Raw genomic sequence first — 23,042 nt, 5'->3', positions numbered from 1 at the left:
AAAATATAAGCTAATATAATGTAAAAAAGTGATGCCGATGATGGAAAACTTGGAATCAACTTTCATTACCCTTATGATTTTGTATCATAATTCAATGGCTTTCCTTCGTCTTCGTGTGCATGGTATGGACTTACAAGCACAAAACATGTTTTAACACGGCCCGCAATTACAAATTTTTTGTTGCGCACACTACCCGTCCTCCAACTGTTCCAACACGCTGGCAAGTAAAGACTTCCGCGAAATCGCCGGGTATGACATGGGTAAATCAATGGCACTGTGACCGTAGCACGCAACGTATCCAGTATATTCCATTTCCGGGCCATGTGGTTTGGCTGGCGGTGTGCAGGCACGCAGGGGACTTGTCAAGCAATCGTCGGCAGCAAATACCCGCGGTGTAAAAAGGGGCGAAACGCACAGCACAGGCCCTGCTCGCTGAAAATGGCCAAAATTTATTTTAAACACTTTATCACGTTATCAAGTTATTAAAAGTAGGCTGAAAGTTTTAATAATCAATGGTATTAAGAAAATTAAGACTGCCATATTTTTCTTTATAATTATCTTCATAAAAATTCACGTATAACACACTTTAACACGAAGTTATCAAATTATTAAAAATGCATGTTGAAAAAATGCATACACATATTAAACTATTTAAAAATATTGTTATAATCACATCAGCACGGTGTGTTAAAAACCGAACATAATCTACACCGGGACGCGGACGGTAGGGGCCTCAATTTATAAAACGCACACATCCCCCCCACACACACACACCCCTTTGTTGAATATTCCCGTGCATTCATTGGAACGAATCCTTGATCGTTCAGTCTGCTACCAACACAGGAACACACGACCCTTCCGGTCACATCGATCGCCATGATACATCCACAACCGCCATTGCAATGCATTGCATTGCATAGGGGGCGAGATGGCACGTAGGCGAGATGCCGTGTAGGCGAAGTTGCGTGTGGGCGAGGTGTCCTGTTTCCGATGAAAGCTTACTGCGGTCAGCAACAGGTGACTGAATAAACGGCAAGTTTTTGTTATTTTGATATTTAAGGAAACTAATATTGATGATATTTGTATGTTCTTTTGTATCGTACTAACACGCTAAGCAAGTGCCTGGTCCTGTCATGCCTGAGAACTTTTATGCTCTTCTATTTCACGAGAATACAAGCCAGAAAAGATTGCTTCAAGTACTCTTTCTTCCCGCGGACAGTGGTGGACTGGAACAGTCTTCCATATAACATAATCTCAACAGACAAGAAAGCAACCTTCAAATCCAAACTTCACAAGCACCTAAAGAGAGTAATTAAATAGCATTGCGCACTCACAACCCTGTCCGGCTTACTTCTACCATTGCCAAGCAACCAAGGAGTGTTGGACAGTATCAAATCAGATTCAGATTCAGATTCAGACTCACTCTGCACTCTGACAACAATCAATGAATAGGTATCACATTGTTCGAAATGTTCTAACTTTCGTATGAACAACCGATAGCTTGTGATACGAAAGTTAGAACTTGCAAGGATGTTATCGTATGTAACGTACTTGTTTACATGTTCGTGTGATACATGTACGCAGTTGCCATACAGAGTACAATTTCATGCATATGAATAAAAACTTCTTCCTCAAGTTAGTTGTTGTCTCCAAAATATCATGAAATAGTTCGTGACATATTACCGACACACTGTACTATAATATTTTCTTAAATTTTCATACATGTACTTACTAAAAACGTCAATATTCGTTCTCCGAACGGCTTCGATCAACGCCGTGTTTCTGCTGTATATGCACCCACTGACCTCCAGCAGTGTTGCCAAAAATGTTAGCCCAAATTATGCGAGTCAAATAAATTAAAAGTCGATCGATTGTTTTTAAAATTCATACATTGGTATCTATGGGATAGCAAAATACCATAAATTGCCTACGCCAGATTTGAAAAGTTGCTCAATTACTTTCTTAACCATCAATTGGTGTCTATTGGACAGGAAACTGTAGTGTGGAAAATCTTCAAAAGTCATCCTTTTGGGCTACTAAGTCGCTGCTTTGCCAATCCTGAACTCCGCACATGCTTATTCCACCAGCCGTCTACACTGCGCATGTACTGTGACCACTGATCAGTGACTGACTGATTATGACCCGGATGTACCCAATTGAAAAAGGTCGTCTCTAGCGTGTACATCGGTGACAGTAAATCGGCCATGATCATTCCTCGGAGCATCGCACTGCTGTGACCTAAAACATCTCCAGAATGTACTTCAAAGATGTATTTTTTCTCTAAAAGTAAGCAACCTTGAATCCGAAGATACATTATGTTAGTCCAGGAAAATTGTAGCCAAAAGTGACATTCGGAAGAATGTTTTTTACTTTCGTTATAAAAAGTATCAACGCTATGCAGACGCGTTTTCAAATAGCAGAAAGTTCTATCTTATGCACACATAACTCTCGTGTCGTCGTGCATAAAAGATAGATTTTTCGATCAAGTATCACAGGGAAACCTCAGTTAACACATTTGTTAGTCAGTCAAAATGGCCTAAACCGGCAATACAAATTTACATTGAAATTAAAAAGAAGCTTTTTAAGAAGGAAACCTTCATAAATATGTTGTCTATACTTCACTTGACCCAAATATATGATTTTTTTGGTGATGAGAGACTCGCACATGGAATTTTAGAGAGATTTTGATAGCAGTTCCATTAAAAAAAGGTGCTATCGTCATGAGACTAAGATCTAGAAACACCCCCGTAATGCTGTTTTGGGGAATTTTGCTAGCAGAATCTTTTTGATGAAAGTCAATCTTTGACAAGATGTAACTTTGCTACGGAAAGTGCTATGACAAAAAGGTTTTCAGTGTTGGCTTTCTTTACTCAAGGGCTTTAATTTGATATATAAAATGATGCAGTTTGATGGCAAATTTGAATTCACCTGGGATACCTACAAATCAATCATGTCTGATTCAATGCTACATTAGACTGCGAAATGTGTTCCAATATCTGTGGCGGAACTCAGTCTTCAATGATAGTCAGTAATTTATCTTTTGGTCGTTACATGACTATCTTTTGAAGACTGAGTTCTTATGATACATCTTCCGAGGAGCAGTTTCAGACAATCAGGGGTTCAAATTCGCAATCAATTGCGGGAACCAGTTTAGGTTCTCGCAAATGGCTTTCTCATCAGAACCAGGCTTTCGATTCCCGCAAAATATTGAGAAAAAAAACCCTGTAAAATCATTACCCTATAAATAGGTGGGAATTTGTATGCAACTTACTATAACATTATTATAACAAAACCAAGTTAATTATCTTTTTTTTTCTTCTTTTTTGTTGTTGTTAAAAGCAGTTGTTTCAACTTTGAATCCTGAAAGTAATTATAGTTTACCGAACGTAAAATACTGACTACACTGTCCACAGCAAGCTCAGCAACTTTCTTTAAGCTTATTAAACTTCGACTATCGCTGTGGCTTACCTATCATGCATTAATGAGACCTCAACATAACATTCATGTATTTTAAATATAGTGCAGTTTAAAAGGTTTTACACCCGTATGAGTTCTATTTTTGGAGAATTTGAGGCCGCGGATGACCCAATCTCCTACTGCTAGCTACGCGATGAAGAGATGTCAAAACATGAAAATATACCATACCGCAATACCCCTAATTTCACTTGATTTATTCATACCTAAATTTATTACAAATTTCCTTAAATGTTCGCTGAATATTGCTTTTAATAGCTTTTGTATGTACTGTTATATGATTCGCAATTTTAAACCATTCAAATGAAATGCAAATGAAATTAAATGAAATTAAATTTATTCCACGTATTATTTTGTACATCGGGTAAAGGGTGAGCACGTGTGTAATAAAATGACGACGTCATTTGCCCGAGGTCATTTGACGATTAATTATTCATGTTACGATTAATTATTCATGTTTACCAGACACTTTCGTAAGAAAGAGATGCCGTGATTGGTGGAAATAGGCAAGGTGAAAGTGATACAAACCAATGAAGGAGACTTTCATTACTAGCGAGGTCACAGCTATTATTATGGGGGTGATCGTTTGTAAACACTAAAATTACATGGGCCATGGATTTCATGCTCACTGTGCTTTCTGTTTGTGATCGTACAATAAATTGACAGCTAAAATGATGAAATCTTTGCCTTTTCCCCCAAACATTTCAGAATTATATATTTTTTTTATGCACTAATGATGTTATTAAGGTGAGCACATGTATGCGTGTAATAGTTATATAATAAGCTTTAAATTTACGATGTCATTTAACGATTAATTATTCATGTCATGATTAATTATTCATATGACCCGACTCTTTGGTAAGAAAGAGTTGCCGTGATTGGTGGAAATACGTGAGATGAAGACCAATGACATATAGAAGAGGAGAGCGTGGCCTAGTGGTTAAGGCATAGGACTGTGAACCCAAGGGTCAAGGGTTCGAATCCCAGGTCCGGCTCTTTGTGTCCTTGAGCAAGACATTTCACTCTACTTGCTTAGTGCTTCGGAGGGCACTTTAAGCTGTCGGTCCCGTGTACATGCATATTTTCTCACATTCATGTAGTGTGCACGTTAAAGAACGCTGGCTATTCGAAAAGAGCAGGGATCATCCCGGTCATGTTGACTGTACTTCAAAATACACTCATCTACTCTAGGTTCCAGAGTAAAAAATAAGTACAGCTTGCTTAACTTGTCTGTATGCAAAATGCGATAATACTCATACATATGAGGGAGGCACTTATAAGGAAGAAGAAGAAGAAGAAGACGCTTTTATTACTAGCGAGGTGCCGAGGTCATATCTATTATTATGGGATGGTGGGTTGTAAACACAGGCCAGGGCAAAACTTTCACGCTCTGTACGTGCGTGATCGTACAATATAAAGTAATCGACAGCTAAAATGATAAAAACTTTGCCTTTTTCCCCAACATTTCAGAATTATATTCATGGATTAATGAGATTATTAAATCACATTTCCGTTGCAGTAAAAAAAGGTAAAAATAACACGAAATGTGATCTTAGACTTCCAAGCTTGTGCGCGAACCAATTTTGGTTCGCCCAGTTGCAACCCAGCGAGAACATTCACGCGAGCCGGTTCGCGGGTTCGCGTCGGATTTGAAACCCTGACAATAGCTCGGGATTATTGGGGCCAGAGGTTATCTTTTGAATTCTTTCATCATTCATGACCATGAATGATGACCACTGAAGCATAACATAATCACGCCTGTCAAGGACACTCGGCGTGAATTGAAAGACCATGTCACTCGCCACAAAAGAATGTCAAAGGTCATACGTACGACACCAATTTGGTGTCTTTCCGCTCCGCGCCTCGAAATATGATGCTTAAACTTCTACTATGACTGATGCTACATGTAGACTCGCTTGCCAGTCCTACGGCGTATGTCCTAAATATACATAGGTACGCCAGTCCTAAATATACATAGGTACGGCATATATAGGACTAGCAAGCGAGTCTAACATGTGAAAGCTGTGTTCATTCAATTGAAGTTCCTACTGTAAATGATTGTTTATAATGAACCCCGTTCATAAGATGAATGTTTTGAGTCATCCAGTAGTATTAAAATCTAGACAAAAATATGAATCAAATTCTGAACACACCAACGAATTTTCTAGTAACGTTGCGACCCATTCACCGGGTCTTCATCAGACTGCGCAGACTCAGAGACTTGACTGATGGTTTGGTCACGTGATGGTAATCAGCAAGGAAGTAGTTTCTAAGGGAGCGGTCACTAATGATGAAAAGCATAGTTTGAATCCCCCCACGGAACCCACTCCGCATTCTATGGCTTACCAAAGATTCATAAGCCCGAACCGATCCCAGTACGACCTTTAGTCAGCAGTATATAGGTTCCGTTACCTACAATTTGGCCAAATACGCCACAAAGGTTCTTGCTCCATTGGTTGGCAAAACTCCCCACCATATTAAGAACAGCCAAGCTTTCATGGATACTGTCAAGGACATTAAGTTAGAACAAAACGAAATCATAACTTCTTACAATGTTAGCGCATTGTTTACATCCATTCCACCGGATGATGTTCTCAAAGCAGTTACCAATTCCCTTTAAAAATGACCCAAACCTCAGTGAGCACACAAATCTGAATGTTGAACATTTGTCTGAGTTGGTTGATATCTGTCTGAACACCGCATATTTCTCGTACAAAGGCCAATACTACAAGCAGATCCATGGCTGTGTTATGAGATCCCCCCTTTCACCAATTGGTATTGACATACGTATGGAAGAATTGAGCAATATGTCCTGAAGAACTTTCCAGGCAAACCTCCAAGATTCTGGCTCAGATACGTGGATGATACATTCGTTGTCATTGATCGGAACGAACAAGACAACTTTTTCAAGTATATCAATCAAGTTGACTCTCAGCATTAAGTTTACTCAGGAATGTAGCAAAGACAATCAGCTTGCTTAGACTGTCTTGTTCAAGTTAACCCTGATAACACCCTTAGTACTACTGTTTTCAGGAAACCGACCCATACTGACCAATTCAGTTTGGGTCACATCACCCCCTTGTGCACAAATTAGAGGTGATCCGTACCTTATATCATCGCGCGGATACCATTACTTCTGAAGAAAGTGACGTTCAGAAGGAAAAAGATCACATCCGCAGTGCCCTTCATCAACATTGTGGCTACCCAGACTGGGCTTTTGAAAAAGCCGCCACAACCAGAGACACACCACAACAAAATAACACGGGAGATGTCACAGTATAGCAAAGCCAGAGTTACAATACCCTACTCCACAGGCCTTTCAGAGAGAATAAAAAACACTTTCAAGGCATTCGGCATAGCTATCTTCTACAAGCCCTCTAATAATTTACGGAGCAAACTGGTGCACGTAAAAGACAAAATTCCAAAAGATAAACTTATGGACTCACATGCTCTGAAGCTAGTTGTGCCCAGAAGCTAGTTGTGCCCAGTCTTATGTAGGAGAGACAAAACAGTCTATTAAAGCTCGCTTTAATCAGCATCGGAGAGGAAGTTCCAACAAAAACCAGGACTCTGCAGTCTTCACCCATTCAAAACTCTCTGGCCACCAATTCAATGCCGACGACATCATAATCTTCGACAAGGAGGAGAGGTGGTTTGAGAGGGGAGTGAAAGAAGCTGAGCAGCCAGAACTCAATATAGAAGGGGCCTCCGTTTCCTGTTATCACACGCCTGGGGCCCCACCGTCAAACTACTTCCTCGCCAATTACCATCACATGACCAAACCATCAGTCAAGTCTCTGCGCAGTCTGATGAAGACCCGGCCGATGAACGGGTCACAACATTACTAGAAAATTCGTTGGCGAGTCCAGAATTTGATTCATATTTTTGTCCAATCCCGTTCATACATTTAGAGCTTTTTGATATCGACACATTTCTAATTCAACACTTCGTTGGGAAAAAAATATGACAATCGTAATGAAATTACACCGATATGAGTTACGATCGCCGATTTACGGTGTAACATGCTTCCTGATTCACTCTACTTCCGGGTTAGGGTCAACTTTGGGGGGTAATTTATGACTTTCTGTTACTGTTAACGTTTTGTTACTGTGTGTGTCAATGAAGTCATGCATCACACAACACACAGCTAGCATAAGTACTACACCCAACTATGTGCACGTCATTCGCGTTTAATTTTTCTCGCCAATTATAAGCTGCAAAAACTACAGCTGCTTAGGCCACGAATAAAGCAAATATTCACTTGAGATTTGTTTTGTTTCCAGCATGTGATTTATTACGGTACGGTAAGCTTGTTTGGACAAAATAGCATGGAATTTTCATTTTTTTCCTGTTAATATGTGTCGTACATTGTATATGTAAAGTGTCGAAAATGGACAGTTTATTTTGACATGTCGGATGTAGGGTAATGTAGACGATAATTTACAACAATCAATAACACCTCTATCATATGTGACATATGGTCCATGGTTGGCTTGGTTGCCAAAGGTGGCAAATTTGAAATTGATATTTATTTAGGCAAAAATATGGAGTAAAAAACAATAAAATACATTTAAGAAAATATACATGTATCACAAAATTTAATAACTTTGGTGTTGTCAGTATATGATAGCATTTGTTTGTATTTGGTAATAGTAACTCAATTTTCAAAAATGCCTCCTTTGGCCCCATGGAGCAGATTGTGTCACATATACGAGCACATTCTATGTGCTGTTTACCTTCGTCCACAACTGAGAAAACAATCATTTTAGCCTAAAAACTACAATTTCCTTTTTCATCTCCCATTGAGAGAAAACGTTTACTTGCTCAGTTCATCGTGTTTAGACGTGAGCGAACATCACAGGTTGTTTACGATTGGAAAAGAGGGCTTAAACGGTGTAACGGCGCGCGTGATTGGTCGAGAGCCGGGCATAAACAACGTTTATGCCCGGTGGCCCGGATGTGCGATCACGGGGTAGGGAAAACGAAGGAAATTTACAGTTTTTAATGATGTTACTTGGCATTTTTTGTTATTATTTTGATGAAATAAGAATCACAAAATGTTCTGGTATGTATGAGCGGGGTTCATTCATATATTTTCATGACTAAGCGGTTGTTTATGCCCTCGGGCATAGCGGCCCCTCGGGCATAAACAACCGGGTAGTCATGAAAATACATGAACGAACCCCGAATTTATGTCCGGTTCTCGACCAAACACGCACGCCTTTACATAGCAGCATGACACTGTGTAAAGCAATATGGAAGTTCAGAAGTAAACACAACGGGTGATCAAAAAAGGTAATTACATAAAAAAAAATCTTGACTCCAAATTTCAACATTAGCAGAATAAATAACATCTGTTGCAAAATTGTCAATGCTGACCGAATCGAAAAACAATAGCAATATACTCTAGCATCAAATGCCTAACTATTGTGTGCAAATTTGAAGCTGGAGTTCTCAAGTAACTTTTTATTTAGACATTGGATTAACCGCTAACTTTATGAATATATTATACTGTACAGGTTGACGGCGCAATGATCAGATGACACAATGACCTCTCCTGTTGATTACCCCTATGAAGCCAGTGATGAGGCGAGTGAATCTGAGCTACTGGACAAGAGTCTGTCCATGTGGAGAGGTTGGGGACCACTGGAAAATGAAGCCACCTTTGACCCCATACCACTTGATCTTCACACGGCAGCTTCCATAGGACAGTATGATAGCGTTAGTGCCATGATAGCCAGGTATGGTAATTAGTTAAATGCAATCAAACTTCACCTAAGTTGTTTCTGATATATTTTAAAGATGACAGGTATCCCTTTTAAATAATCCTATGCATTTTATTTACTTGTGTTTTGTTTCATACTCATGATATTGGCCAGTTGATGAATTGTTGAAATGGTTGATTTTCCTGAAATATTCTAATCTACATTTAAGGGGGTACTACACCCCTGGCGAATTTTGTGCCTATTTTGCATATTTCTCAAAAATTATAGCACATTGGTGACAAGTAAGATATGTATATTATAGGGCAAGGACTACAACTACTGCACTGAAAATTCAGCAACTCAAGGCAAGTAGTTATTGATTTATTGATCAAATATTGGTTTTCCCTCATTTTTAATTGTAACCCCACAACTGTTGTCTGTGCTGAAATAAAATTTCCAGTGCAGTAGTTGTAGTCCTTGCCCTATTATACATATCTTACTTGTCATCAATACATGCTCTATAAATTTTGAGCAAAATGCAAAAATAGGCACAAAATTGGGCAGGGGTGTAGTACCCCCTTAACATAATGTACATAGACAAATTCAGTTGTTATTAATAGACTGAAAGACATATCTGTTTTTTTTGTATTCGGCGAGGATAACAATTTTGACATCCTTGTCAGTTTACAAACAGAGAGGTAGACAAAAGACCTGTCAAAACTGTTCCGGTTGTCCAAACACTCAAGTACAATGTATCAGAATGATGGTCCACTAATAGATTGATTCACGCAACATGGTGTCAAAAGCTGTGGAGTGGTACCATGTGCTTCTGTTGTCCAGTTTGCCATCAAGATTTTGAATGCAAAACAGTTCAGACCCAGAACACGATCAGGTCGGTAAATGAATATTTTGTTTTGGGACTGAATTATTCGGACTAAGAGAAAAGGGACTTTGACAAACATTTTCAATTTTCATTTTACAGTGGGCAGGTGGACATTGACAAAAGGAACAAAGGTTCCTGGACTCCCCTAATGTATGCCAGCTACATAGGCCATGACAACATTGTCAACTTACTACTTGATGCTGGTGCTAAAGTTGATATCAAATCAGAGAAAGGGACTACTGCCTTGATGTTGACTGCTAGCTGTGGCAATGAAAGTGTTGCATACTTCCTTATACAGGTATGTGCTATAGTTTGTTTGGCTTATAATTTGGCAAGAACTATTTGGTCTTGTTACTGTGTGTATCAGTGAAGTCCCAACTCATGTAAATGCACATAAGCACATGCCAGTCATGCATCACACAACACGCAGCTAGCATAAGTACTTATACGCCCAACTATGTGCACGCCATTCGCATTTAATTTTTCTTGCCAATTATACGCTGCAAAAACTACAGCTGCTTAGGCCATGAATAAAGCAAATATTCAGCTTGAGATTTGTTTTGTTTCCAGTATGTGATTGATTAAATTCTGATAATGTCAAGGACTCAAAGCCAGGACAGTTTATGTCCACTTGTGAAGGGTATTTAGAATTCATCCACCATTTTGACATGGACTTTAACACGGTCACTGTGAAAGAGGTGTCTGTGTCGCATGTTTAAAGATGATAAGAATTAGATAATTATTATTTTTGCTGGAATTTGGATTTTTCATAGATTGAAAACGGCAATTTTGGGTGTATCCATGGTAAAAGATATTCCTGAGTTAGACTAGTGCAGACCCCATTGAGGAATTAAGCAGAAAAACTGTATTCATTTTACTTCAAATAGAAGATTTCTGTGGTGGGTTAATACTGTGCAGTTTTACACGAAGGACAAACCCAATTTTGGATGTATCCATTCAGTTCTGGTTTTAAGCTCTCGAAGCATACCCCAGTGATGCCAAGTGTTAAATTCACACAAAATACAAAATTTATACTGGCTTATGGAGCATGCAACAAAGAATGTATACATGTCTTTTCTGTCCTTTCTATTTTAGCAAGGAGCAGAGATTGAAGTGCAAGACAACAGAGGCTGGAACACACTGTTTTATGCCACATTTGCTGGACATCAGAAGATGGTTCAGTTCTTAATGGAGACAGGAGCTAATGTCAATGCCAAGTAAGTGACTCAATCTGCTGTATATCTGTGAAGGTTAACACTCTCTATATGCGGGTGTCGACTGTAGACGACAAGTTTTTTTCATAATTAAAAAATTTCAGAATTGTGCATTTTCATAACCATATTTGGAATCAGCATGAAAAATGCATTAATATGAGTACAAATTAAACAAGCCTAGTATTGGCCCAGTGGCTCCATAGTTAGTTCTTGATATTTTGAGAAAATATCTCAAAACTTATAGTTCTTTTAAGGTGAAGGCTATTGTTAGCAAGCATGAGCATTAACAATCATCAAGATGGAGAATAACAGCAAACAAGTAATTTGACAGTCTCGGCAGGAAAGTTTTCATTGATCAATTTGGTTGTGGTGGTAGTCCACGATTATCATAGAGCTCTATCTGTTCACTATGTAGCAAACAAGATGTAGCTGAGCCTTGTTAAAATTTCTGGTCTCTGTAATCAGCGACTGGTCATTTACAGGTCACTGTTTACCGTGACCATTGCCTAAACTGCTCTTAACTTTAAAATCTTTATTCGATGATAAAAAAAACCCTGGGATCTGAATGATTTATGCTGATGTGCAGTACAAGATTAATGGTTCCACAAACTCTTTAAATCCTTGTTAAATTGAAAACTGAATGTTGTCATTGATTTTTAAGGCCTGCCTCAGTGATCCAAATTACTGCTGTTTTTCGTCAGTGTGAGGCTACGTACTGGACACATGTATTGCCAATGTTTGACAACAAGTGTGTATCTGACATTGTTAACAAACAATAGAATTCTATTTTGGGATTTGGGATTTTCCTAGCCCAAAGGTGTAAAAATGTAAATTTTAGGTTTTCATGATGGAATCCAGTGTATTGGCACCCTATGATAGTCAATGAATACTGCGAATGTTCACAGAAATTGAGGATGCTATAGTTATTAATGAAGGTTAAGTCATAAATTAAAGCTAGTTTTGTGTCAGTTTCTTGTACAAAGGGGTTATCTTCACCTTCTGTTCAAGTTTAATAGTGAAATAATGTGGTAGATCATTGAAACTGCATGAACATAATCACCACCGTGTATTGAAACTTCATGGACATAACGGCCTTCTTTGCTTTTTATCTTGAAATGTACTCAGTGTGACCTAACCCTCCTTTTAGGAGTAGCATTGTATAATATACAGCTGATAATGAGAATTACCAATCTTCATTTTGTGATTCTCACAGAGAGCCTCGCCATAAGATCACACCCCTAATGATGGCAGCAGCTGAGGGACACGAAATCATTGTCAATGCATTCCTGCAATGTGTAAGTGTTATGTGTATCAAAAGGATTAGTTCTTTTAAATTTCCAGTGATTATGACCAGTCCTCGAATTAATTTTTTATATTTTTGCCCCATTTTGAAAGTTGTGGTGCAATTTCATCTGATGCAGAGCAATTTGAAGTGCAGTCTCAGACAATCAACACATAAAGTCAATACAATGTGGTATCAAAATTTAGCACCACACTTTTTAAGTTGTATTGCAACAGGTGAATTTTGGACTGACCAAGACTGCCCACTCAAGATGCACCTGATTTGAGACCTGTTCCCACAACGTATAAGATGAAAGTTGCAAGAGCAACATTTTATTTTTGAGTGATGATATGTGAGAGTAGCTATCAAAAGTCAGCAACATCTCCTTGAGATTCCATTTATTTCTGGCATGTATTTATAGACCATATTCCTACAGATATATTTGATAATTTTTTTCCTGGTTGTCCGTCCGTCTGTCTGTCCGTCCGAACTTGCAAGTGCAATTTCTCGGAACTGGTAAGGCGTATAGTGATGCAATTTGGTGGAGGGGTGGCAATTGGTAGCCTTCACATTTTAGCAAGTTTTTGTCGCAGAATATGGTAATTAAGTATCTAATTTGCATAATTTTTTCTCTGCTAACAGGAAGGTATAGATGTGAATGCCAAGAGTGAACACGGGGAGACGGCAAGATCCTTGGCACTCATCAATGGACACATGAAGATTGTCAGTCTGATTGACACAAGATGTATGTCTCCAAGCAGTCTCAGATCAGAAGCAGGTAAGATTGATTGATTGATTGATTAGAAGCAGGTGAGATTGATTGATTGACTGATGGACGGACTGACTGACTGACTGATTGATTGATTGATTGATTGATTGATCGGAAGCAGGTAAGATTGATTGATTGATTGACTGATGGATGGACTGACTGATTGATTGATTGATTGATTGATTGTTCATTCATTTATTGAGTGACATATTGATCATTTCACCCATTCAATGATTTGGTTTGTTGATTCATTGATTGATTCATTTATTGCTAGCTTTGTTGATTGATTGATTGATTAAGGAAGATCATTTGATTGAATCATTCATTAATCATTGTAACTCCTTTCCCTTGATCAGTGAACAGATTTGTAAAAGAGGTTCAGAGTCAGAGGAGATATCTTACACTTCCCATGATGCATTTCTCCCATTTTAATTTCCTGTACTGATTTGCTATCTAGTGCAACATGGGTCGATAGTAACGAAATGTACCTCAATGAACAGAGCGCATCCAAAGCTTGCAAAATAAGATTAATTCTTGACTTTCGACCCATGTTTAACCAGTTTACTCTCAACATAAAAACGAAGGGAACCTGTACAAAGTAATAGGAGTGTCATTAGATGAAACGAGGCGATATTTCATGTTGCAAAGGATTCTGGGAAGGGTAAGATATCTTCTCTGGTTCATAGTCATACTATTAACACACAGGACTTGGTGCTCTTGGACCAGATGCTGATCTTAGCTCATCAGATGAAAGCTACCATCGACCCAACAGACCACATGGAAGGTCTTCAAGGTCAAAGGCCAAAGGTCCTAGCCTTCGAGATGGTCCAGAGGCTATCGCCAAGCTGATGGGAGATAGAAAGGGGAGTAAACCACAGGGTCCAGCAACATTATGTAAGTCTGTGTTTACTTATTAGTGTCTGGGTATATGGAGAGTATCTTCCGAATTTTGGTTATCCTTGTTTTTACTTAACTTTATTTTTCTTTCAATTCATCTCAAACATGCTAATATAGATGTTTCTTGAATTGTGTATCAATGGAAAACTGTCAATGGATGAAACTTTTTTTTGTTGTTGATATTGAACAATGATAAAATATAAGTTTCTTCTGTTTGGATCGTGCTATCAATTATCAAAAGTCAGTCACAGATAATCAACAATGGAAGTTCTATACAGTCTACCAGCAAATCAACTCTCACATCTTCAGCAAACTCTAGAATACTGCTGCTCGGACACTAATGTTGTCTAGCGTCTTGTTTTAACTTATTTTTTGAAAAAAATTCATTGACCACAAGTTACATAATAGAACGTGTTTATTAAAAATATTACTTATTGTGCCCCCCCAAAAAAAAAACATGTTTGTTTCCTGTAGCAGGTCAAAAAAGTCCAATGCGAAATACTTTTTTTTATATAATCCATGTCTTCAAATGAAAAAAAAACAAAAACTTTTTTGATGCAAATTGGAATGGGAATTTACAGTGGGTCTCTTCGACACACACACACAAAAAATCATGTTTCTTCATAATCATATTCAAGAATATTTATGATCCCCTTTCAACCTACAGATTGAAAAAGGTATTTAGAAAAATGTGTGATGTTTTCTCCAGTAGTTTTTTCACTATGCTTGTTTGGTGTGTACTGTGTAAATGTTTACTCCAGTAGTGTTTTATATTATTTTGTTTGATTTTTTTCCGGTTTTTGGTTTTTTTCCTTTGTAAGTGAAAAAAAATTTCTAATGCGCAAAATAAGCCGTCAAAAACGTAATGCGTGCACGCTACAGGAAACAAACTTGGTTTTTTTTGGCCTTGTATGTAAATTCATGAAAAATATTGCACCATTATTGAATTTTGTGAAAAACATTGTAGTAATATGAGCCTAAATAAAATAAAATTGTGGTTTGATCAAGCAAAATCAGTCTGAAGTCAATTTATCCAATCAGTATATTCAATTTTCAGTTTTCGACATTATATTTAAAGTATTTGCAAAGGTACATTTTGCAGAAAACCCCATTGAAAATGAACATTTAGTTCCAAAGATGAACAGTTGAAGTGTTTCCAAAACAATTGACAACAAAAGAAAGTTTTTCCTTTGTTTGTCTGTATCTGGAAATCAATATTTCCGACTTCTGACTGATTTTGCTGTTGTATGTACCGTAACCACTCGGGTATAAGCCCACCCCTAGATGGCAGATTTCACTTCAAAAATGGGGGTGAGCTTATAACCGGGGAAGGGCTAGTGCTTGAATTTAAAAATAAGAACTATCACCCCATTTGTATATGCCCAATGTACCAGTAATTTCTATCTTCTATGTCAATTTCTTAACATTATAAGTGTGGAATGTTAATTATCAACTGATATTTTTTATATTTGTTCTTAAATATGAGAGCAAAGCATTGATTTGATTTAAGAACTTGGCCAAACTTAAGTACTGGGCTTATACCTGAGTACACCCTTGTTCCCAGAATGCTTTGAAAAATAGGGGGTGGGCTTAAAGTCGAAGGTGGGCTTATACCTGGTGGTTACGGTACTTACAATAGTCTCATTCATTTCAGCTACACTCTGTATTTTATTGTTGCACCCACAGCAAGTCCTATTGTTCCCATGGTCTATGTGGGATTCCAAGGTGGGGATAGTAGTCCAGGAGGAGCCGTCAGAAGTAGGGATGTCACGTCACCTATTAACTCAGCTGAACATGATGCAGATAGCTATACATCAAGAAGTGGTAAGGAACTTATCAATAACTCTAGTTAGGGTTGTACTACTTCAGCTTTTTTTTAGAAGTTGGCACTATGACTAAAAATTAAGAAATTATCCAGTTCATGATTTGAAGATGAAATTCTATAGTCTATATATATATATATATATATATATATACCTCCAGTCAGTGGCACTAGCTTTGAAGTTCAGCGTGTTCTGCATTGGCTTAGCATTACTTGGTGCATGTACATACCACAGAGTACTACAGAGCGCGTACCACCAGTCAAAGTCTCCGCCTCATCCGATAATGAGGGCCGATTGTTCAGTGAAATGCGTCAGGCGAGACTGCTACGCAATTATTTTCATGGTCTATCGCGTAATCACGCAACGCTCTATCGTGTATACGCGAAGGCACGCAGCGCTGGCGTGATTGTTAGACACGACACGATCGAACAATCGGCCCTCATGAATATGCGAGAACTTACACCATACAATACACAGGGACTTTGACTGATTGTACGCGCTCTGTTTCTTCCTCCTCTGTGGTACATACTTATTCAATCACATCACATATGTGACATGATCAAGAGGAATGAGTCACATGTCGACGCTGGTCGAAAATTAGTTTTACATGTGTTTCTAAAGAGGACATTCAGAGCTTTCTGAAACTGAAAACCCCATGTTGATACGACTTTTCTGTGCAAAGTTACATCACTTTATCAAACGCTGAAAACAATATAAAACAAAAGAATTTTAACACTTTCTTTGCCAATATCTCAAAATCAATATTAGCGACATCCGACTCATTTCTCTTGATCGTGTCACATATGTGCATGACTTTCTCTCCACAGATAGTTCCTGGCAAGACCATTACCAGAGATCTGATGGTGAAAACTTAGAGGACAATGCCTTTTGTGTGTCCGGAGCACTGACCATCAAAAGTAGTGGATCATCAAGTTGTGGTAGCAGTACTGGTAGTCGGGGTGGTATCCTTAGCCTCAGCAGGGAGAACAGTCTGTCCAGCCTCGACGATCCGCCCACAAACAAACCTCGTAGGAGTCCGTCTCAATCCCCTAAACCTGAACCCAGAGAAGTGAAGTTCAGTCCCGATATCATCGAGAGAGCGGAGAGTCCGGTTCAAATCCAGCCAACAGGTCCAGGAAGAGGGTCATATGACAATGCTCAAGGTGCTATGAATTATGGGATTGATGCAAGAACTCATGGAATTGGCGCACAGAATTCTGGGAAGAGTCTTCAGCAACCTCTGCCTATCTATAATGCCGGTATAGGGTATCATCCCAGTGTGGCGCCGCTCTCTGCGGAAATAGGTCTGGACAATCTGGTGGATGCCGCTGTCGCGGAAAGATCAAGAATTTATCCATATCATGAGTTGAAGAATCTGCTGGAGAGTTTGAATCTGGAGAAATATTATTTGAAGTTTGAAGAACAGGACGTGGATCTGAGGGTGTTCTTGACCCTGACGGATGCTGACCTGAAAGAAGTTGGAATAAAGTGAGTAATGAAATGTTATAATTTAACCCCAAAACAGTGATAAGATTGGAGAGGTTAGACCATGGGAATGAAAGTTTTAGATTTGCATAAATTTTTCATATCACATGCGGCAATTTTTTATTATTCATTATTACATTTTAAAGTGAATGCATTGGAACGGAGGTATCTTGCATGAGTGCACAGATCGAAGCTATTAGCGGTATCGCGTCATATGGATACGACTAAGGAGACTTGGTGCCGATTATTACGTAAATAAAGCAGCAGCTGGTCGATCCAGAACTTGAAATTTTTGTTTCAAAGCCTTGTTTTGTGGAAATAATGAATGTTTTCAAGTAATGAAAATTTCATCCGGGAGGTTTCAAAGCATGTGGGCGGTGGAAGCAAAACTTTCGTTACCATGGCCTTAGACAAAGGCAATGTGTTGGCTATTCCAGTTAAAATCCATATACCCTGTTTGGAAAACATGACCTTATAATCTTAGGGTGTGTGAATTTCAAATGGGGCTACCTGAATAGGTGACTCCATTTGAAATCTACACCCCCTGTATGGATGGGAGAATAAAATCAAGGGGTGTATGGATTTCAACTAGAATTGCCCAATGTTAATCATTCTTGTTTGTTAACTCCAGATTACTTGGACCAAGAAGAAAGATGACCAATGCAATAGCCAGGTGGCATAGCCAGGCAAGGCCTCTATCAGATAACCTGGAACAGGCTTATGCAGACAGAATGGAGACTGCTATGCAAGAAATGGCAGAACAATTATCTGAGGTAAGGAATTGAGGGCTTAAGTTTGATGCAGACTCCACATCGAAGGGCGATGCGATGCTTTTAGCATCGCACGATGAAATTAAAATGTACATTTCAATTTCATCGCGCGATGCTGCAATGTTTTAAAAGCATGTGGGGTCTGCATCTCCTTTAATGGTCATACTGCCGACCTTGATTTTCCAGCAGCCAATCACAACCATGCATGGCTGCAATATCGCAGCGTGATGAGATAAAGTTGAACAAAATCCAACTCCATGGTGGACCAAAATTTCCACCGCGCGATGAGAATTTTCACTGCCGAGCTCGTAAAAACCTGGCTCAGTTTTAAGCTTTTATATCATCGCGTTGCAAGTCTGAATGGGACTTTACATTTTTGTAAGCTTTGCATGCAAGTCATAGGCTGCAACATGAAAAGCGTTTGAGGGTAAGAATAATGTCAATCAGTCAAAAATGAGTGAGTAAATAGCAATAATGAGAGTATAAAAGTGAAGTGAGTGAGAGAGTGAGTGAATGAATGAATGAATGAATGAGTGACAGTGAGATAGTATACAAATAATAAATGTCCATGAATGCAATGGACAAAATATTATCACGCAGGGTGAAAGATTGATTGTTCCATTCCACATGCAGGAACATGTGAAATAGTTTTTAAAGGTGTGATATAAAATGTGACACAATCTGGAGGCCAAAGGAGGCATTTTTGAAAATTGAGTTACATGTACTATAACTAGTACCTTATACAAGCATTACACTATTATAGACTGCAAACACCAAAGGTCTAGCATACTTGGTTCTAAAGTTATGATGTTTTGTGATGCCTATTTTTAATTCTTATGTATTTTATTGTTTTTTTAACTCAATATTAATTTGCCTTTATCTCAATTTCAAATTTGTGGCCTTTGGCCTCCATGTACCAAATTCTGTAACAAATGTTAATGTGGTTGCATTCAGATTTGTGTTAGATTTTGTCATGTTTTTTCTTCTAGTCTAATTTCAAAAGTGAGCAGCTGGAACAGAAAGTACTTCAAGAGCGTGAGTTACGGAGTGTAGTAGAAGGCTGCCTGATGGAGGATCGACGTACGTATCAGCAATTACACAGCTTGGTGTCAGAGACAAGACAAATGTGTCATAACATGAGGAAGATTTATGACACAGTTAGGTTAGTAATATAATACCATTATTAGTTACAGTATATAATAACAGCCATATACTGCGTCTTAAAGACGACAAGCCTGTGAAAGAATATGCCCTTTATATTCCACCTCATGAGAAGAGAAAACTGGCATGGGACGGCTGCACACACTGTACTTACAGTATGTCCAGCACCTCCTGGGAGATACTGAAGGGATGCTACAGTCAAACAAAATTGTTTCACTTGCCCAAGATTGCAATAGTTGGAGAAAACTTTTAGTCACCTGCTCCGCAGCCGACTAATGATGATGATGATGATGAATAACAGAATTGTGGTGTAGAAAATATTCTCCTTGATAAAGGCTTGGAGCAAAATGAGGAATTACTCCCTATTCCAGAAAAATACATAATTTTTTTGGTTTCAAAAAATATTATCCTGTTTTGCCATATGAAACATAACCAAATCCTTTAGTTAGTCCTAACTGGCAATGAAAGTAAAATCTTAATATGTGGTAAATTTTTGGAAAAAAGGGCCAACCCATGCATTTTTAGGGCATTTTACGACCTTTTTCGTATTCTGTGACAATCAAGCCCAAAGACTTGAACAAAGACTAATTTCAAGTTGTGCATTCTGATTTTTGGAAAACACATTTTCCAATCTCTTTCATAACCAATTAGCAAAAATAACATAATATTAAAATTATGAGCTTACTCTTACCCTATACTCAAGATTTTGAATGCTTAGACTTGTGCCTAGTCTTACAATTTTGTGACTACAATTGTAAGAAAAGAAAAGAGGACAAGTAAACAATGCATTTGTTGGAGGCCTTAGAAGCACCCTCTTCGCTAAGTATGCGAATGAAATTTGACCTCCATATTCAACATATAATTTTGTTCCTTCATTTCTTTCCCAGATCTTGCCAAGCTGAGCTTGTATCAAGAATGGAACAGCAAGAGACACCTGAATCACCCACACCTGTATCTGAACTTGGCCTAGAAAACCTCGCCAGAAACCTTCACTCGCAACTGCAACTTGATGCCATGCTTGGAAGTGGTGAAGGTAACCAACCAATCAGAATAGTTGTACCAACATCTGAAGCCTCATCTCATATGAAAGATCAACTGTCATTGGACAGGCAAGTCTCTTCACCAGGTGCTAATGAAGGAGATCTTGGTCACATGTCCATGGCAGATCTAAAGAGTATGCTCAGTCAGTATTCACATCAGTTAGGGAGGTCAGTTGCCATGGCAACTAATAATATGGATCAGTTGATTGATGGACAGAATCCCGGATTCTCACCAAACTCCAGTGGCAATTCATTGCCATGATTGGTATAAGATATATTGCTAGACTGACACAATTTTGGCGATAAATTCAAGTAATAGCAGAGTCGGATTTACCCTTGGGCCAGATAGGCCTGGGCCCAAGGCCCCCAAAATTTGGGGGCCTAAATTGCCCTGTGCATCATCCAGAAACACCATTGCTTTGTGCATACTGGCTCTTTTTATAGCAACATTCACCTTCATTTTGGCCTAAAATAGTCCAAAATGGCAATTTTTTCATGTACAAATGTCCTAATAAAATCGTAACAAGAATCCTTGTCTTCCTCTAAATTACAATGCTTCCACTGTCACTGTCGATCTTATATGTACACCAAAATTGGGCCACTTGAGTGCACATGCCTTCCTCACGGTGAGTTTGGGGCCTCCCAATGTTGGCCTGGCATAGGACCCCCAAAAAGGTAAATCTGGCCTTGATAATATGTACAATTTACATCTGGTTTTATTTAGAAATTAATAATTAGGTTAAAAAATTTGCCTTAATTTGTAAAAAATGGCCATATTACTTATTAGTTTTATTACTTTAAAAAGTAATGATGCTTCTAAGAATGAATTGTTTTAATTATGTTTTCAACATTTAATTTTAGGGTCAAACTATTGTAATAACCAGTGGTGTGATTAGTTTCATTCCATTTGTAGGCATGCTTTCAACACAGTCAGCTGTATGTTCAGTACTTTTCTACTTGTAGGAATAATATATTTTAAAAGTATTTTTAAATAGGCTATAACTGTTTTGTATACAAAAGTACATTGTTGCACCATTACCTTCTGCTATATTTTAAAATTCAAATTAGAAAGGTAGACTCACTTTGAGCAAATAACATCATGTATTATGGCTTAGTTCATTGACCCCATTCAATATCATATAGCTAAAATGGCGACCTGAAGTTGTAGAGTATGAGTTTTTGTACCCAACAAGGTCAATTAATTGAATTATTTGATTCTTTCTCATAGATCATATTTTTAGCATTTTTCATCTACATGTAGCATACAGTCATAGAAAATTAGTGTATAAGCCAAGGCTTTTAAATTTGTAGGTAGTGCTTACCAAGGATAATCAGTGCAGTACGATTAAATTCATATCTGACATTTTTAACATTTTCATGAGATTTGACAGAATAAATAAGTAGACATCCCTCTTCAAAATTGCCAAATCCTGGCTGTGGATGTTGCTTAATTAGTGAGATAATTAATTCATTCATTTGGTCGTATATTTAAAACAGTCAGTTTCCTATAACAACACATTTGCTATATGGTCTCGTAACTGGATAGGCACAATGGCGTACATGTTGGTGTATGTGCCTGATTTGCAATTATCGCAGTTTCCCATAGTGACATATATGTTTTTCTTGTAAGTGAAATTATATGGTGTCCTATCTGCATTTAAACACGATTAATGCCTTTTCGAAGTATGAAACCAGCATTCGAGAGAGTCATAGAATCTTGAGTCTGAGTTCTCTGATTCTTTCTAAATTTCACCACTTGTCTTTAATTACAAGTATTTTATAGAAATAAGCAAACTATTTTAACATGTTTTGTATGTAGGAGTACATAGTGCCTAAATCTTTTTGTAGATTTATACCAAGCTATTTTTAATATATTTATAACATTTTGTATGTAGGAGTAAACTTGCTTTGATACTTTTTTTTAGAAATAGCAAAATATTTTTTAATATATTTTAACATTTTGTATGTAGTAATTTGCTGCAGGACAGTACTTGGAGGCTTTATTTTGTCAGTTGGATGCAAGAAGATTGTAATTGCACAGTAATAACAAAGCACTTATAACCTTGCATTTAGAGAATAAAAGTATTGTCTTGAGTTTCAGCCATGTCTGCATTCCCTGATATGACATAGGAGATAGCATTCATTTCAGTCGCTTGTTGTTCCACACAAACATAAGGTTACAAAAAGGAGACGATCCTGTATAAACAGTGATCGGAGTGCCCATCTCTCTTTCATTGGCGATTGGTCCAGACTCCTCCATAAATGTTGCTATAGGGGGATGGCCACACCTCCTTCACAGCGAGACTATTACCTTCCCAGCATTCAATACCTTCCCAGCATTCAAGAATGCCGGTACCCATTAGATACACACCTGGGTGGAGAGGAGTAATGGAGATAAAGTGCCTTACTCATCAAGGGCACAACACGATGGCGTCGCCGGGGCTCGAACCCGCATGAGTCTAAGCTTGTTCCACGTGGCCACTGTGCTCTCACAGGAGATAACATAATGATATCTCCCGTGTTATATCAGGCTATAGAG

General features: G+C 38.2%; 1 protein-coding gene across 2 annotated transcripts; it reads left to right on the top strand.

Annotated features, from left to right (window-relative positions):
• The first annotated feature begins 989 nt into the window (after positions 1-989).
• Positions 990-21,735, top strand: LOC140169685 (ankyrin repeat and SAM domain-containing protein 3-like). 2 transcript variants are annotated; one of them, XM_072192982.1, is made up of 12 exons: positions 990-1,017; positions 8,994-9,215; positions 10,162-10,360; positions 11,158-11,279; positions 12,490-12,571; positions 13,201-13,336; positions 14,033-14,221; positions 15,911-16,048; positions 16,875-17,535; positions 18,164-18,305; positions 19,292-19,464; positions 20,351-21,735. In XM_072192982.1, exons 2-12 carry the CDS (start codon positions 9,022-9,024, stop codon positions 20,763-20,765), a joined length of 2,451 nt encoding a protein of 816 aa, XP_072049083.1. In that variant the 5' UTR covers positions 990-1,017; positions 8,994-9,021; the 3' UTR covers positions 20,766-21,735. The 2 variants fall into 2 exon arrangements, with proteins under 2 accessions (XP_072049083.1, XP_072049082.1); XM_072192981.1 differs by having other exon boundaries at positions 990-1,032; positions 20,351-21,734.
• Positions 21,736-23,042: the final 1,307 nt, after the last annotated feature.

Source organism: Amphiura filiformis, chromosome 14 (assembly GCF_039555335.1).
Source record: "Amphiura filiformis chromosome 14, Afil_fr2py, whole genome shotgun sequence".
NCBI classification, from domain to species: domain Eukaryota; kingdom Metazoa; phylum Echinodermata; class Ophiuroidea; order Amphilepidida; family Amphiuridae; genus Amphiura; species Amphiura filiformis.
Note: the sequence above shows the minus strand (reverse complement) of the source record. Positions and strands in the feature narration are given on the sequence as shown.

Coding starts and splice junctions, on each gene's coding strand:
- LOC140169685 (XM_072192982.1), top strand. CDS start 9,022: ATGACCTCTCCTGTTGATTACCCCTATGAAGCCAGTGATGAGGCGAGT. Junction 11,280..12,489: donor GGAGCTAATGTCAATGCCAA/GTAAGTGACTCA, acceptor TGATTCTCACAG/AGAGCCTCGCCATAAGATCA. Junction 14,222..15,910: donor ACAGGGTCCAGCAACATTAT/GTAAGTCTGTGT, acceptor TTGCACCCACAG/CAAGTCCTATTGTTCCCATG.